Source organism: Equus asinus, chromosome 5 (assembly GCF_041296235.1).
Source record: "Equus asinus isolate D_3611 breed Donkey chromosome 5, EquAss-T2T_v2, whole genome shotgun sequence".
Lineage (NCBI taxonomy): Eukaryota > Metazoa > Chordata > Mammalia > Perissodactyla > Equidae > Equus > Equus asinus.
The window spans coordinates 78843300-78861259 of record NC_091794.1 but is presented as its reverse complement, the minus strand read 5'-3'; the positions used below and the strand labels follow the sequence as shown (position 1 = coordinate 78861259).

The 17960-nt window shown below is 44.8% G+C and overlaps 1 protein-coding gene across 9 annotated transcripts in view; it reads left to right on the top strand.

Moving 5' to 3' along the window:
• The window catches only part of ARMH1 (armadillo like helical domain containing 1), a 48118-nt gene that overhangs the window by 6033 nt on the left and 24125 nt on the right, over nucleotides 1-17960 (top strand). For 8 of the 9 annotated variants that reach the window (XM_014828060.3, XM_014828059.3, XM_070510055.1 and 5 more), the window contains exons 2-6: nucleotides 7817-7941; nucleotides 9001-9218; nucleotides 14452-14520; nucleotides 15670-15836; nucleotides 16697-16893. In XM_014828060.3, coding sequence (XP_014683546.1) covers nucleotides 9013-9218; nucleotides 14452-14520; nucleotides 15670-15836; nucleotides 16697-16893 — 639 coding nt within the window. In that variant the 5' untranslated portion in view covers nucleotides 7817-7941; nucleotides 9001-9012. The remainder of the gene's footprint in view (nucleotides 1-7816; nucleotides 7942-9000; nucleotides 9219-14451; nucleotides 14521-15669; nucleotides 15837-16696; nucleotides 16894-17960) is intronic. The other variant, XM_070510061.1, reaches the window with a different exon arrangement.

The window sequence follows — 17960 nt, the reverse complement described above, 5'->3', positions numbered from 1 at the left end:
ATTCCTTTTTTTTTTTTTTCCTGAGGAAGATTCACCCTGAGCTAACATCCATGCCAATCTTCCTCTTTTTGTATGTGATCTGCCACCACAGCACGGCCACTGAAAGATGAGTGGTGTAGGTCCACACCCGGGAACCAAACCCAGGCCACCAAAGCAGAGCACACCAAACTTAACCAATAGGCCACCAGGGTTGGCCTGAGGCTGGCCATTCCTGATGGTAGAGCAGCGGTGAGATGCAGAGGGCCCTGGAAGGGCCTGGGGAGTTGAGAAGTTGAGGTCTGTTGTAATGTGGAAGTGATGAGATGAGGTTAAGCTGGGGCCAAGTTTTGAAGGGCCTTGTATGCCACATGGAGTTTAGACCTTATCCTGTAGGCCAGAGGGAGAAATTTGGGGGTAAAGGGAGGAAGTGTAGAAGCTTGAGGGAAAGGCTTTCTTGATGTATTGATTTGGGTTGGCAAAGACTGAGCAGGTGTTTAAGAGGAGTAGGAGATGGAATGATTGAAGATAGAAGAGCAACCTCTAGTGCACATGGAAAGGCTGGGGATGGAGGGAGAGAAGGGAATTACACTTGACGGGCCCTATTTTCTCTGTGGAGTAGGAAACAAGGTTGTCCAGGCATCCTCCTTGATTCCTCCCCCATTCATCCTCCACAGCCAGTCAGTCACCAGGTCCTATCGCTTCTACCCATGGTGGCTTTTCTACTTCTCTCCAACCCTAGTGTCATCAGCATCTCTTCCAACATTAGGAAAACAGCCTTCTAACTGGTGCCCCACCTCCAGTCTTGCCCCTTTCCGATCATCTTTCTACACTGCAGTCAAGATAATATTTCTAGAACAAAATCTTTTCTTATCACTCTTGACTTAAAACCCTGCAGTACCCTCATGTTGCCCTCAGGATAGAGTGCAAACCCTGCAGCAGAGCATATAAGGCCCTTCAGTCTCTGGCCTCTACTATTTTCCCAGCCTCATCTCTTGCCGCTTCCATCCTCATCCTGTGCTCCAGCCATTCTGAACAATCTCAGCAATGAAAATAAAAGCTAAGCTTTATTGAGCCTTCTTTATATGTTAGGTGGTTTATTGACCCTTATGAGGTATTGTTATCACCTCTTCACAGGCAGGAGAACTGAAGCCTAGAGAGGTTAAGTAATTTGCATAAGGTCACACAGCCGGGAGGTGAGAGATTGTCCAGCTCCACTGTCTGTGTCAGTGCTACACATACTGCTTCCCTCTTGGAATCCTTAAATATGCCTCACACTCCCTCACCTCTGAGCCTTTGCATATTTTATTCCCTCCACCTGGAATGTGGTTTCCTTGCCTCTTCACCCGGTTAGCTGCACATCACCTTTCAGCCTGGATGGATCTCCCCCGAAAAGCCTTCTGTAAGAGCCACCACCCCAACCAAGACTGGGTTAGATGTCCCTTGCTCACATCCCCAAAGTGTCCTGTGCTTACCCTGTCATAGCACTTACCACACTACTAGAACTGAAATTGCTTATTTACAGGGCTCTATGCCACCCCCCAAATTGTGTCGCCCTTGAGGGAAGGAACTGTGTCTTTTCACATTTGTCCCCAGAGGTCTAGCATAAGGCATAAGACATACTTGTCTCTCACTATTTGTTCAATTTCATGGTCAATGGAATTGCTGATAGGCTGGAGGTTGGGCAGAGGGGCTCCTAGTCATGTCTGTGGCAACTTACTGAGAACTTCCATACAGTGTGACAGGCACTGGATACTCAAAGATGGGGGGAGAGAAGCAGCAGCCAGGGATGCAGGCTGACCAAGAGAAGATGTCCTGGTAGAGAGGCATCAGGGAAGAGAGTATTCCGAGTAGGAGGAATGGTCAGTGGCGTTAGTTATTGCAGCAACAGGACAAGTGAGCAGAGGACTAAGACATTCTCATTGAACTGGGCAATTGGGAGGTTATTAGAGACACTGGCTAAAGTGATGGAAATGAAGGGGAGGGTGGGGAAGCCAAACTGCAGTGGGTTGAGGAGAGAATGGTCAGTAGGAGCACAGAAGAGAATGTGTAGATTGTTTTTAAGAAGCTTTGCTGTGAAGTGAGAAAACCAGAGAGGCAACTAGAGGGGGATATGGGGTTGAGGTAAGTAGTTTTTGTTTTCATTTTTGCTTATTTTTGTTTTAGGATGGGCAAGAAGTAAGTTAACAAGAAAAATACCTAATTAAAGAGAGCAGTTGAGGATACAGGGGAGGAGGGAGTAATGGATGGAGGAAGGGCCCTAAGGAGGCAGGATGGATGATGGAGAGCTGTGGTAACGGGAAAAGGGAAAGAGAAAGATGGGTGTGGCTACAGATAACATGGGAAGAATGAAGAGGACTGTGAAGACCTTCCTGCCTAATGGCCTATAACTTTTTCTTTAAGCCCAAGAGTAGATCTCTTGAGAACAGAGAACAGGGCCGGTAAGAAGCTTGGAACTGTAGATTTCACAGGCGGTTCACAAAGTTTAGGGTGTAGCTCATGCGTGTGAATGCTGGGTGGGTTAGAGGTGAAAGTTGGAGGTCACTGGAGTTTAGATTTTGTGCCTCTCCTATGTGCTCCAACAGGTCTGGGATTTACCCCATCAGAGCACATTTCATTCTTCGTTAAAATCACCTGGTTGCCCTTCTCTTTGCCCCCCAGTCTGTAAGCACCTTGAGGGCAAAGACGATGATTGTCAGGTTCACCAACACCATTCCCAGTGCTTGGCTCCCAGTCAGCACTGAGGACCTCCATTTAATTAATTACTGGGTGGAGTTAAGGAAATTAAAGCACACATTATGAGCACAGTATGTTGGATGTCAGTTTAAACAACACTATTGAGCATCCATTATGTGCCAAGGACCATGCTAATTATAAAGATGGAATAAGTTGCCACCCAAATTATAAAGATGGAACATGTTGATGTCGAAATTGCCTAGCAGGTCTTGGCTAAACAGGAAGACTTAGGTGCCAGAGTCATTGATGAGCGTGAGGGTGTGGCCAATACCTGAGCTCTGAGGCAAGATGGAGTGGGGAAGGACAGGAGGTCTGACCTCAGAGGAAAAGAAATGATTTAGAAAGAGTAGTGGGGAATTTAGAGAATGGTTTGCGAAGTATGGGAAAGCCGGCAGCCTCCTCTTAATTCCCACTGGAAGCAGTGACACAGGGTAGGGGCGGGGGAGTCAGATTTCAGTTGTGGCAGAATTTAGATGGAAGTTCTTTGGGCTGAGATGTTTGAAACTTTATCTTGAGGATAATGGGGAACAACTGAAGAGTTCTAAGCAGGGAAATCTGTCAGATTTGCATTTTTTTTAAATATCACATCACTGTGGAGATTAGTCTGGGGTAAATCTGAAGATCAGTTAGGAGGCTCTTGCAGTAATCCATGTGAGGGATGAAGGGGTAAATGAAATAGTGGCAGTGGAGATGAAGATAAATAGACTGATCTGAGGGAGATTTAGGAGGTATAATTGGCAGAATCTGGCAACAGTTCAGATAAGGAGGGCAGAGAGAGAGGAATACGTCAAAGATAGCTCTTGGATGACTAGAAGAGTGATAACCCAGTCACAGAAATAGGATCAACACAGAAGGAGCGATGTGAGGGCTTGATGAGTTCAGTTTGGGACTTATTGATTTGAAGAGTGTGTGAAACATAGCAAGGGAGACATCCACTAGGCATTTAACTATAGGGATCTGGACCTCAGGCAGGAGGCCCAGGCTGAGAATATGGATTTGGGATCATCAAGCCTACAGACGTAATAAGAAGTGATGGGAGTGAATGAGATCACCCAGGAGATTACAAAGCACAAGAGGAGATCTGAGAACAGGAAAAGGACCTGTAAAGGAGTCTGAGGGATCCAGAGTCAGGAGAACCATGAGAGAGCTGGATCAGAAAAGGAGGCTTGCAAGGAGAGTCATCAAAAGTCCATCAGAGAGGCCAAGCAAGATGGGACAGCAAGCTAGCCGCTGAATTTGACAAGAGGCTATTGGTGACATTTTGGGCACAGTGGAGAGCAGAATCCATGCTTTTGGTTTAAAAGAGAGAACCTGGACTCTGGAGTTGTACACAAATCTGAGTTCAGTTTCCATTTCCACCCCTTTTTTGCTCTGAGACCTTCAATCAATGAGCAAACCTTTTTAAACCTTATTTTTTTCATCTGAAAATTGTGGATAATAATAACTACCTCCTTGGGATCGTAAGAGGATTAAAACAAATAACGCATATAATATACATCATGATATGTGACTAGCTCTTAATAAACACTCAAAAAATGTGAGTTTCTTCTCCTGCCATCATTCCTTCTCTCCTCCCTTCACCATGAAAGACACATAACATTTCCTCTCTTATTTTGGTAGTCAGGAAGCTTAGATACAGAATTTATCCCAGCAACTAACTCTTGAACTTGATACATTTCTCTCCTTTTCCCACTGTTTTCATCTTTTTCATTCTTTTTAAAATTGTATTTAGGGGCCAGCCTCGTGGCCAAGTGGTTAAGTTTGCGTGCTCCGCTTCCGTGGCCCAGGGTTTTGCCGGTTTGGATCCTGGGTGTGGACCTAGCACCGCTCATCAAGCCATGCTGAGGTGGTATCCCACACAGCAGAGCCAGAAGGACCTACAACTAGAATATACAACTATGTACTAGGAGGCTTTGGGGAGAAGAACAGAAAAAACAAAAAGAAGAAGATTGGCAACAGACGTTAGCTCAAGTGCCAATCTTTTTAAAAAAAAAATTGTATTTAATGGGTCTTTTTTTTTTTTTTTTGTAATCCTCATCAAATCTTATTTTGAAGAAAAATGGCTGGAGACTTGATTAAATACGACTGCTGCCCTTTATCTCCCGCTACCTCTCAAAATCTCACTGACAGATCACTAAAGAAATATAAAAAGGATTAAGTCACAGAAGTTCAGAGGAGGCAACAGCAGATGAAAGTTCAACAAATATTTGGAAGGTAGAAGGCAGGGTGGGGAATGTTACCTGGCTTGAAGCACCCTAAGAAATTATAAACTAAGTGCCAACCAGAGGAGATTACCAACAAGAAGCAAGTCGGTTCACCCAGTTTAACCTCTTAAGACGCTTAATGCTTGGAAGCACAAGTTACTACGGAAGGTCAGGAATGAAGAATGAGGTTAACATCGGGGGATTGGCTGAAGTCTGTATGCAGAGCACTCTGCCCTCACCCCACAGCTCTTCTCTCAACAGCCGCACCGCTGCTCTAAATTCTCTTGCTGCGTAAGGAGGAAGGAAATTGGACTCTGGAGGCCTCCATACTCAGGGACCTCAGGCATAGTTTGAAAGGCAGGGATGAGCTATAGGGTAGAAAACAGTGATGGAGACAGGGTCCACACACCGCATTGTGGCGGCCCCAGCCCCTGTCCCACCCCACCCCACCCTACCCCAGAATGCCAGCAGCCAGGCATTTAGCACCCCCACCCTTTCACCCTCCCTGGGGAAGTAGAAAAGTCTCCAGACGCCTGGAGGACCCCAGGAAGAAAAAAAAAACCTCCACTGAGTGACATTTATGAGTTCTTCAATGTAAAGACTAGTTGCGGCCTGATGAAATTTCCAAAAACTGAAGGCCACAGCGCCTGATTAAAAGAGCCCACCAAAAAAAAAAGGGGCCGGCCTGGTGGCGCCATGGTTAGTTAAGTTCACACATTCTGCTTCTTGGCAGCCCGGGGTTCGCAGGTTCAGATCCCAGGTGCGGACATGGCACTGCTTGGCAAAAAGCCATGCTGTGGAAGGCATCCCAAATATAAAGTAGAGGAAGATGGGCATGGATGTTAGCTCAGAGCCAGTCTTCCTCAGCAAAAAGAGGAGGATTGGCAGTAGTTAGCTCAGGGCTAATCTTCCTCAAAGAAAAAAGAATAATAAAAGCCCACCAAGGGCCTAGTGTAATAAATGAAAAAGACCTGCACCAAGGCATATCATCATACAGTGTCAGAAAAGGTTTTAAAAGTGTCAAGAGTGAAAAAACAAGACACAGACAAAGAAAGACACAGGAATCAGGATGACATCAGAAGTCTCAACAGCAGCATTGGGGAAGCTCAATCCCAGGGAAGCTTATTGGTAACATGGAATTCTATCCCCAAGCAATCCAGCACAAAGTCAAAGTTCTTTCAGACTTTCAAGGACACACAAAAAATAATTTTCATTTCTTAGGAGGTTACTGGAGAATGTGCTTCAACAAAATTAGAGAGTAAACCAAGAAGGAGGAAGAGTTGGATCTGGGCAATAGGGCAGTCAACAGAGAAGACTGGCAAAAGGAAATCCCAGGACGACATTGTGTACCAGGCTTAGGGAGCAACCAGTGCAAACTGGAACAGAAAGACAGAGGTCTGTGGGACAGAGGTCTCCAGAGACCAGATGGAACTGTTGAGTTAGGAGTTGAACACTTAGAAAAAACATTGCTATGTGTTTGGAACATTCAGAAGAAAATAGCTCCAGGTACTTAGAAAACTAAACAATTGAAGAAAGAAACAATTATTAACTCCAGGTAAAACCAACTTGTAAGGAAAGAAAATGTAATAATAGTTTACAGCTTGGGTGAACAGTGTTTATTTACTTGGTCAATAACGTAAACTAACTATTGATTTAACTATAAATTGTGGAAAACTATATGATGAAGATAAGGGGAGAAAAAATGAGGGTTAGAGTCGTGCAAGACAGCTAATTCCTCAACTGCCAGAATAAGAAATAAATGGTGCCTAAAATTGATAAATCAAGTAATAGTAATGTATTAGTTTGCTAGGGCCGCCATAGCAAGGTGGCACAGACCAGGTGGCTTAAAGAACAGAAATTTATTATCTCACAGTTCTGGAGGCTCTGATCCATGCGTCCAAGATCAAGGTGTCCCAGGGTTGGCATCTTCCGAGACATTTCTCCTTGGCTTGTAGATGGTGTCTTCACATGGCCTTCCCTCTTCATGTGTCCGTGCCTAAGCTCTTCTTACGAGGATAGCAGTTATATTGGATTAGGGCCCACCCTAATGACTTCATTTGAACTTAATTACCTCTTTAAAAACCCTACCTCCAAATACAGCCATATTCTGAGGTCCTGGGATTAGGACTTCGACATATGAATTTGGAGGTGAGAGGGACACACTTCAGCCCATAGCAAGTACTGTAAACTCATTTTTTGGAAATATTGGAGGTAAACACCAGAAGAAATAGCCAAAAGAGTTGAAAGTGGTTGCCTCTGGAATGAGACTGGAGGATTGCAAATAGCAAGTGGGGAGCTGGGCCTTGAACCCAGTCTGACTCCAATTCTCATATTCTTCCACTCTACCACAAGATTCGGAGCTCCTCGAGGGCCCTGGCAGTGCCGTGCTCACCTCCGCATCTCCCACAGCACCTTGCAGAGTGCCTCATGGTGTGCCTTCACTACAAATTTACTGATTTACGGCTGTATCACTGTGACCTTTAAAGCTGCCATTTGTTGGTTTTCTTTTCCTGTTAAAACAAGAAGCAGATAGGGGAGAACCAAGATCCAAAGAAGCTTCCAGGGGCCATAATGTGGAGTGTCCAGCTGAAGTTTCCCACACTCGGTCTCCTAGAATTTCTAGGTGCATCTCTGATAGCACTTTGAGTTTTGATGCTAGAAAGGGTCCATCCATGGCGGGGCAGGGGGATCGGGTGCTTTCCTGCCTGTAAATCGAATGGTGGTGTTTCAACCCCTCCTCCTTGGGGTCTAGAACAGCCGCTCATCCCCGTTTTCTTGAGGCCAGTTTGGCTGTTGAAGGTGGCCACAGCCTCTGAAAGTTATTCACAGCCTTAGGGTTGTAATGTTATTCTGTGATTGATGCTTGATCCCATGAGGAGTTTGGTCCTTTTTGTGTTTAGGTTGATCCACAGTCATTCACGTGGCTGTTAAGGCTGACAGGATTTTGTGGTTGTCTCCATCCCCGAGGCTACGTGGACGCCCTTCCTGGGAGCACATCTCCAGTGTCCTCTGGGGAGTAGTGGAGGTTGGTGTGTATGTATGTCTGTCTCAGCATGCCTCAGATTATTGCATCCTAATAAAATTCTGATAGCTGGGCCCCGTCAATATCTCAAATACATGTGAGGAAACGTTAATTTAGAATCAATTTTAGGATGTTTCAGACTGTAAAGTCCTTTTAACTAGATCTCTGGCAAAGATGTAGAAGCACTTTATGGGACTGTAAATTTCATGTTGAACAGTCTTCGTGAAATACACATCTCCCTTACACACAAGCTGTTCTCTCCATATCAATCATGGCCTCTGCAAGTAATGTTTCACAAATATTCTGTAAATCACAGAAAACCCCATGATAATGTGAAATATGACTTTCACTTGTCTGTTAGACAAAGGAATCACACATGCCTCTTTCCCATCAGCACTAACATTTGTTATGGATAATAACACTTTCAATCACAACTATTTTTGGAAAACGGGTTTATTTTAAACCCTCCCTCCCCCACTGAAAACACTCTCCCAAGGACACAGACTCCTACAAACCACAGCCCATTAATCCAACTATACAATAGGAACTTGTTCTTCCCACTAACTTTCTGTTTTTAAGAGAATTAGTATAAAAGCCCAAGGTATGAGGTGAAGGGGCAGTTACCTTGGCTGATGGGCGTAAGAGGGGGCCTGGTATCTAAAGACCCCAAATCTCTGACTCTATATGAAGTGAGGGGCGAGAGAGGCCCAGGTTTTTAGCAAGCACCTTCATCTCAGCCAGAACCTGTGGTCCTTTTAGTTGCTAGCATCAGCAGGGAAGCCAAAGAGGTAACATTTAGCTCTTAAACGTGAAGCAGATGTTTATTACCTTAATATTCTTAATTCCATTACAACACAGCTAGATGCTCCCTGTTCGAGCAGCAGGTGCTCAGTCCTAGAGGTGTATTTTGAATGTCACTACATCTGTGTGGATGACAGAGGCTCACCCTGCCTCCAGGTGACTGCTGGAAAAGCAAAACCCATTGAGTAAGCTGCAGGACTTGCGTGGTTCTAAATATTTTGGTAACCTGTCTGTTTTCCCTCCCTCTGTAACCAACTTCAGAACTGATTGACCATGACCTCTATAAAGGAACAGGCAGCAATTAGCCGGCTCTTGAGTTTTTTACAAGATTGGGACAACGCCGGCAAAGTCGCAAGGAGTCACATCCTCGACAGTTTCATTGAAACCAACCAAGGCAAGACTGCCCCTGAACTGGAGCAGGAGTTTTCCCAGGGAGCCAGCTTGTTCCTGGTGCGCTTGACCACCTGGCTTAGACTCACGTATCCTTTGCTGAACAGAAAAAAAAAATAGACAATCTTCAAAAGAAAAAAAGGAACGATGATTGTTGAGGGAGCCCTTCTCTTGATTCTCTCTGAGATTTTAGAACAGGACAACTGGTGATCAAAATATCATCCCTGGTGCTGGCCCAGTGGCGCAGCAGTTAAGTGTGCACCTTCCGCTTCAGTGGCCCAGGGTTCGCCGGTTCAGATCCCAGGTGCGAACATGGCACTGCTTGGCACACCATGCTGTGGTAGGCGTCCCATGTATAAAGTAGTGGAAGATGGGCATGGATCTTAGCTCAGGGTCGGTCTTCCTCAGCAAAAAGAGGAGGATTGGCAGCAGTTAGCTCAGGGCTAATCTTCCTCAAAAAAAAAAAATATATCATCCCCAAAGTCAAGAACTCCCTCAACTTCCTATCTTCCCAACCTACTGGTACATCCTCATTCTCACTCGTAACCTCTTTTGCTTCCATCATAGTTGAAGTGGGTGTTCCTTCTGTCCAGGGCTAATCCTCTATCTGTCCTGCACTTGAATCCTCTCCCATCTCCTTAGGGACTTTATTCTTTCTCCATAGCCTTCATTTTTGCCTCATTACCAGCTTTTTCATCAGCATTTATATATGCTCAAATCTCTTCTACCTTAAAAATTGTAATTCAATCCCTGTCTATGTTGCACCTAGCTCCTGCCCTTCATGATGAAGCTTCTTGAAAAGGTTGTTTGGCTTCCCTGTCTCCACTTCCTCACCTCCCTTTTCTCCTCCACCCACTGCAGTCTGACTTCTGTACCCTCCTCCACTGATGCGGGTGTTGACAAGGTGATTAATGATTTTCTAATGGCAAAACCCAGTAACTACATCCTAGGTCCTTATACATGACCATCCAGTTGCATTCGTCAATCAACCCACTTCTTAAAACACTCTTCCCTGAAACTAATATAATGTTACCTGTCAATTGTACCTCAATAAAAAAAACAAAGAAAGAAAAAGAAGCACAGATAGACCATATCACACAAAAAAAAAACACCACTCTTCCCTTGGTGTCTGTGATACCAATTCCCATGGTTTTCTCCTTTGTTTCTGTCCGTTCATTCTCGTCTTCAGCCATCCCTTAAATGTTGGTGTTTCTTCTGCCTCCCTCTTGTCTGCTCACTCAGATTCTCCCTGAGTGCTCTAATCTGTTGTCATGATGTCAACACCACTCCAGTTTAAAGACTCTCAAATGTGTACCCCTGCCCAAATTTCTCTCTGGAATCTGAGTTCCAAACCTATTAATCCCATAACCATCTCCCTTATATGCCATGGAATGACTCTCATGTTTCTGGCTTGGAAACTGAGTGAATGGGGTGCCATTGTGTAGGAAGAGAATACAAGAGCGAGTTTGGGAGTAGATAAGTTTGGTTTGGGATATGTTGTGTTTCAGCTGCCTGTGCTCAGGAGCTCCAGAGGCAGACTGGGGCTGAAGACAGATTTGGTCACCATTGAGGTGATGGTTTGAGTGATGGGGGGATTTGAGGATATTCCTGCTTTGTGTACCCATAGCATTCTATGGATTCATCTCAGAAGCTTTTATTATGTATTTTTCTTTTTGCTTGAACCCTCTCCTCTTCTCTACACCTCCTCCTTATTTGTCTAATCCCTACTCCATTATTCAGGTCTCAATTTAGACGTCACCTTCTTAGGAAGCCCTTTTCTGAGCTCCAGACTGGCTTAGGTTCCTCTCTTATATATACTCATAGCACTTCCTCCATCTTAATAGTCGTAACATTTTATTCCTATTGCCTGCTTAATATGTCTCTGCCCCCACTGGATTGTAAACTCTCCAAGGGCAGGAATTGCATCTGTTCTATTCATTTCTTTGTTGCTAACACCTAGCACAATACCTGGCCCATAATGGATGCTTAATACATGTTCACTGAACAGAACTAAAGGCTTAAATAGACACAGCATTCTTTCTTACACTTAAATCATTGATAAAATTATTAATCAGACTCAGGCCTAGAACACAGGCCAAATGGAATACCACTGAATACATCTTTAGATTGACCCAATGTTCTCAGACATTAGCGTGCATAAAAGAGGTTTAGGGGGCAGCCCCATAGCCAAGTGGTTAAAATTCCACACATTCTTCTTTGGTGGCCTGGTTCATGGGTTTGGGTCCCAGGTGCAGACCTACTCCACTCATCAGCCGTGCTATGGAGGCATCCCACATACAAAATAGAGGAATATTGGCACAGATGTTAGTTCAGGGCGAATCTTCCCCACCAAAAAAAAAAGGGGTTTAAAAAGCACATTACCAGTCTACTTCCCCACCCCAAAGCTTCTGATTTAGTAGATTGAGGGAGGATCCCTGGACCTTTTATTTCTCATAAGCACCCTGGGTGACTCTGATGCCTGTGGTCCAAAGATGATGCTTGGAGAAACATCAGCACCTATAAATCTGGCTTCGTCCCCAAAACTCATGACACTAACCTCACCAAGGTTATCAGCAACCTCTTTGTCACCGAGTCTAAACTACCTTTTTCTTCCTTATCTTACTTAACAACATTTTCCATTTGACCACAGGATGAGGTGTGTGAGGCAGGGTCAGATCCCATCTTTACTTAAAATTTTAATATTTTATTCATCATGGATTTTTTTGTGTTAATTTTGATTTTTAAAATAGTGCATTGAAATATTATTTGGTTACTGAGTTTTTTGGTGCCCTCTTAAATTTCTCACCCAAAGCAAGTACCTCGCTCACCTCACCCTAGCCCCGGCCCTGCTTGCCCACTGTCCCTTCTTAAGCTGTCTTCTCCACCTTCTCCCATTGCTATTTCTCGGTCACTATTGTGGGATCTTTCCCAGCCATCCCTTAAATGTTAGTGTTTCCCAGAATTCTGCGTTCAGCCCACTTCCTTTCTTACTCAGTCATTGTACTTATTCATGGTATCGTTCTCCTCCATATCCTACGTGCCAATCAGAGGGCCCAACGTGAATGGACACCGCCAATGCTGATTGAATGAATGAATGAACCACCCTTTTAATATGTAGTCATATGTTCCATTTCTGCACCTGAAATTATTCATAGTTTCATAACTTTTTGTGACCTTGTAATACGACAGAGAAAATAGACTGGCTGAGGTAACCCCACCTTCCCCCACAGCCCACCAGGTATGGTGGATTTTGAAGGAAAACAAATCAATATAGCATCATTATGTTTTGCAAAATTAATTGTCACCTTCCACATAAGCCTCAAAACCCTTTTTTAACCTTGAACTACCAGAATAGATCAGTAAATCTAAGGATTTATATATTATAATGACAAAATTATTACTACCATTTATTGAGTCTTTTTATGCTCTAGGCACTGAGCTATGTGATGTATAAGTATTATCTCAATGGAGCCTACCACCAAGCCTAATAAGTGATTGGTATTATCCCATTTTATAGATAAGAAAGGTGAGCCTTGAAAAGGCTGAGTAATTTACTAGTGAATGGCAGAGATAAGGTTTGACTCAGGGTCTGTCTGGTCCAAAGCGCATACAGCATCCACTCTGCTTCAGTGTCTCCCACCCAGTGGACAGTGCAGACCCACAGTTCCACCTACAACACCCTACAGGGAGATAGTCTGCATAAATAGCCCCACTCCCTCCAACCCAACATAATGATGCTATATTGATTTGTTTGCCTTCAAAATCCACCATACCTGGAGGGCTGTGGAGGAGAGATGGGGTTACCTCAACCAGTCTGTTTTCTCTGTTATATCACAAGGTCACAGGAAAGCCTGACAGTAAGAACACTGACTTGGAGTTAGACTGCCTAGGTCCAAACCCTGGTTCCATCAGCTAACTTGGGGACCTTGGACAGGTCATTAAGCTGTCTGAGATTGTTTCCTCATGAAGTCAACGGAGATAGCAATAGCACCCACTGCAGGGTGTGGGGAGGATTAAACGAGACAATGCAAGCCAAGCAGTTAGCACAGTGCATGGCACACAATAAATGCTTAGTACTTGTTAGCTCCTGCTGCTACTGTGGCAAACTTCTGGAACTAATTGCTGGAAATAACAGACCAGAAATATGTATAGTGAGTGGCTGTGAAAATTAGACTAACCTGGGACAGAAGAAAAGAAGGTGACAAAAGTTGGTCAGCCTTCCTGGTAACTGAAGACAAGAGGAGGAGGTACTAAGACAGGACTGGGGGCTGGGGCTTTGGGGGAGCAGGGTGGAGGACAATGTAGGAATACAGAGAGTCCCGTGTGGGCTGATAGCCTGGCTCCCAGCTACAGTGGCAACAGGCAGGGGAGCCTGGCTCCAGAGCAAGCACTGTGTTTGCAGTAAAGAGCCTTTCCTAATGAGCCAATCTGTCTCTACTTCTATTGGCATCCTGGGAACCAGGGTGCAGCAGAGATAATTTGCCTCACGCACCCTCCCCTGCAACAAAGCGCCATTACCTCCAACCCATTACATTAGCCTTTATCAGTCTTGGAAGCTCTCAGTCATCCTCCATGAGCTGCAATAATTTCAGCTAATTTCTTAAGTGTTCTAAGAGCCTGTGATGTGTTATGAGCCTAGTAATTGTTGACTGGTTCCTTTTCTGTTGTAGCTTGATTTCATACCTTGTATCCCAGCTGATGCGTGCTCTGGGTGCTTTATTACAATGAAAGTTTTTGCAAAAGCTCACATTAAAAAATAACACTAAATACTTAGGTTGTTTTAAATCAGAGTTTAATTTTTCCACCATCTCCTGTCGTTCTTATGAGGGAGACACGCGATTCTTCATAAAGATAGTGACCTCCAGTGTAAAGCTTTGAGCAAGTACAAAATTGAGAATTAATGATAAAGCTGGTTATTTTTAGAGAAGTCTAAAAATGAGGCACAAAGTAATGAACTGGGCTAAGACCCAAGGATGTAACGTTCATGGCATACAGAGACTTGGAAAATTGACCCCCAGCTTTCTCCATGCACCTTTTATTCATCAGAACTTCCTTGCTCTCTAGGGGGCCTGTCAGAGCCAAGGTGGCCGAACTACCCCAGAAAAGCTTCCTGGAGGACCATGAACATGCCCGCCAGCACTCCCTTTTCCCCCACCCTGTGTGTGTTACCACTTCCCCTTCAACCTGCTGGCCCCTCTCAGATGAAGGACATAGTTCAGCTGTTGTTCATCCTGGGCCATAGGTGGTGTCAGGGATCAGACACAGGATCTGGTCTCTCTGTGGAAAACCACCCTGAAATTCACTCTTTAACTTATTATACAGCTATATGACTGGCTCATGTTTAGATAAGCTTTTAAGGTCCATTGGCATCTTCTTGTCAGCTGTAAGCAGGTGAGTTCTATTCTAGAGAAATTATGGGGTCTCAGTTTCATATGGGGCTCATGGTGTCCTTGGCATTCATACCAAATGGGACCAGGGCCTCCAGTTATCAGGGGGTACCTAGTAGCCCTCGGGATGGGCCCAGGGGTGGTGTCCGATGTGCTGCTCTAGCTGCCCCTCCATCCCATGTTCTCCATTGACACTTGATTAGTCAGCACCTTCTTGGTTGTGAATTATAGAAAACCAACTCAGATCAGGAAAAAGGGAAATTTATTAGCTCACTTAATTGGAAAGCCCAGAAGGTAGAAATCTATATTTCAAGCCTGACTGGATCCAGGGGCTCAAAAAATGTCATCAGTACCTGGTCGCTCCCTCTCTCTTTTTCTCCATTTCTCAGCTCTCTTCTCCTCTGTGTTCATAGGCCTCCATGTGCTGTGGTCCTCAGAAGCTCCAGAAATGCATCCTTCTAGCTCAGCCACACCAAAAAGAGAGCATGTCTTTCCCCAGGGTTCCCAAGAGAGTCCTGGGCTTTGAGCCTCATTGGACAAACATAGGTCCCAACATGCCTGGCCCCAACCAATTACTGCAGTCCTGGGGCCGGCCCAGTGGTGCAGCAGTTAAGTTCTCATGTTCTGCTTTGGTTTCCTGGGGTTCGCCGGTTCAGATCCCGGGTGCAGACCTATGCACTGCTTGGCAAGCCATGCTGTGGCAGGCATCCCACATATAGAGGAAGATGGGCCAGTCTTCCTCAGCAAAAACAGGAGGATTGGGAGCAGATATTAGCTTAGGGCTAATCTTCCTCAAAAAAAAACCAAAACAACAGCAATTACTGCAGTCCGAAGGATCACGTGCCCTGTCACCAAAAACACATGGCCCGTGAGTGGCAGGGGGGTGATTCCCCAAGGGACAGCTGAGGTACTATTTCAAGAAGAAGAGGAACAGATGCTGGAAAGCCAAACACAAGAAACGTCCATTGTATTTAGCTTTTACATTTCCTGCTAGAAGAAAAAATTTCCAAACTATTGTGTTACTTTACCCATGCACACTTCCTGCATAGGAAGGCAGAGTATGTAAGGAAATGTCCTTGAGATGCCCTTAGAAACGTTAGCGCCAAGGAACTTGACAAGTGGCTTATTTCTACTCTTCTATCCCTCTGGACAGTAATCGGTACCTTATAGAATTTCTTGAGGTTGGAGGTGTCTTAACGCTCTTGGAAATACTTGGGCTGGAGAAGATCAAGGAGGAAGACAAGAAGGAATCCATCAAGCTACTTCAGGTTGTTGCAAACTCTGGCAGGAAGTACAAGGAGCTCATTTGTGAAAGCTATGGTGGGTACTGTATATGATAAGGATGTTAATTCCCGTGTCTCCTAGGGCCTGGGTTTAGGGTGGCAGCACTCAGCACTGCTGTAGGAAAATGCGTCATGGAACTGGTTGCACGGGAAGCATTGTGTACAGTGGACTCAATTAGCTCCTGTTCATGTCACCACCAGAAGACCCAGGTTTATGATTTTCCTGAGTCATCATTTGCTCAAATCTTTCCATGGTGGTTTTGGAAATACTTCTCCATTTTAAATATATCCTCTTTCATGCATCCATTCAAAAAAGATTTATTGAGCCATTGCCTAAAAGTCCTTTGTGAAATTAAGTGAGTTATGAATAACTCTAGAAATAAAATTGAAATAAAACCATTGAATGTGTGAGCTAGGTATATGCTAAGGTACTGAGAATACAAAGATGAATGAAATACAGTCCTTGTCCTCAAATAGCTTACAGTGTGGTCAGAAAGGTAGATAATCCAGTGATTTCAGTATGTTCTCTCAAGTGCTCTGATGGAGGCATGTAAAGGAGATGCCATCCCCATGCAGCCCTTTTTCAAAGCACTTCCCTCACTGCACTTTCCTCATGGTTCTCCTCTGTCTCCCCATGGCCTCTCTGAGCCTCAGTGTATTTATCCATTAAGTGGGACTAACACCTCCCTCTGGGTAAAGTTTCTGAGATTAAATGCAGTGGTATTTCTCAAAACATTTAGTAAACTGGTGAGCGCGACACAGATGTTAGTTACCATTTAGCATTCAAAAATGCACGCTTTCCAATTTTAATCCTATTACCTCATATTATATAATCTGGAGTGAGGATTGTTTTCATAAGTCCCTTCCAATTTAGCATTTCCTCTCTTCTTTGCTCAGGTGTACGATCCATAGCAGAATTTTTGGCAAAGTCTAAGTCAGAAGAGACCCAGGAAGAAGTGCAAGTTCTGTTGGATTCTTTGGTCCACGGTAATCCCAAGTACCAGAATCAAGTATACAAAGGTCTAATAGCTTTGCTGCCCTGTGCGTCCCCGAAAGCTCAGCAGCTGTCCCTGCAGACTCTCAGGACTGCCCAGGTGAGCCCAGGCACACGCTCCTGTGGTTCTGATTCAAACACAGTAATCTTACAATTACCTTCCACAGTGGCACTCCACGCAGGCATGAGAAACATAGCTCAGCCTCCCACTGCATGTCTGCTGTTCAATCAGCGCTACTTCCAGAAGGCCAAGGCAGGGCAGAGAGTTCATGTCTCCCAGCAGAGTGATTTGTCCTGTTTACTTAAGGATCAGAAAGATGTTGGCAGACTTAAAAGTGGTTGAGACAAGCAACAAGGATGATGAAAGGACTGTAGAAAAGATTAAAAGAGTCAATTGGATAGGGAAAGAATCACAGTGCATTTGTAGACAGCATGTAAGTGAAGAGGCCAGATCTCCAGTGCTTGGGAAAGCTCCATTTCTTTGTTGGCTTCTGCCTGCCTCTCAGACAGTGCCCTGGAATGCGAGCAAAGTCAGATGTAGGGCATGGTGACCACATGAAGACACCGTGCCTAGTAAGGAGGGAGGAGAGGCTCCAAGAGTGGTTTTGAGATGAACCATCAAAAGCCCTGACAATAGCTCCAGGGTGGGCTGGAGGCAGGGGGACAGTTAAGAGATCAGAGAGATGGTAAGTGCTGAACTGTGGGAGTGGGAATAGAGGTAAACAGATGGGACAGACATTTTAGAGACAGAGTGCATGGGATTTGGGGCAGTACAAGAAAAGGAGGCAAAGATGGCACCCAACCTTAGATCAGACAGCAGGGTGAGCTGTGTGCCACCAGGAGAGAGCAGGAAAAACCAATTTGATCTGGGAAGAGTTAGGTTTTGACCCAATAAACTTGATGAGCCTTGGTGGCTCCCAAGTGCCTGTCTAGGAACAGGCCAAGCTGGCTGCAGAAGACATAGATAGGTCACTTGTGCAAAAAGTGCTGAATCTTGAGCCCCCCTCCCAGAGAATCTGACAGCTCTCAGGAGGCCTTTGGTAATGCTTTTTTTTTTTTAAGATTTTATTTTTCCTTTTTCTCCCCAAAGCCCCCCCCCCCCCCCCCGGTACATAGTTGTGTATTTTTAGTTGTGGGTCCCTCTAGTTGTGGCATGTGGAACGCCAC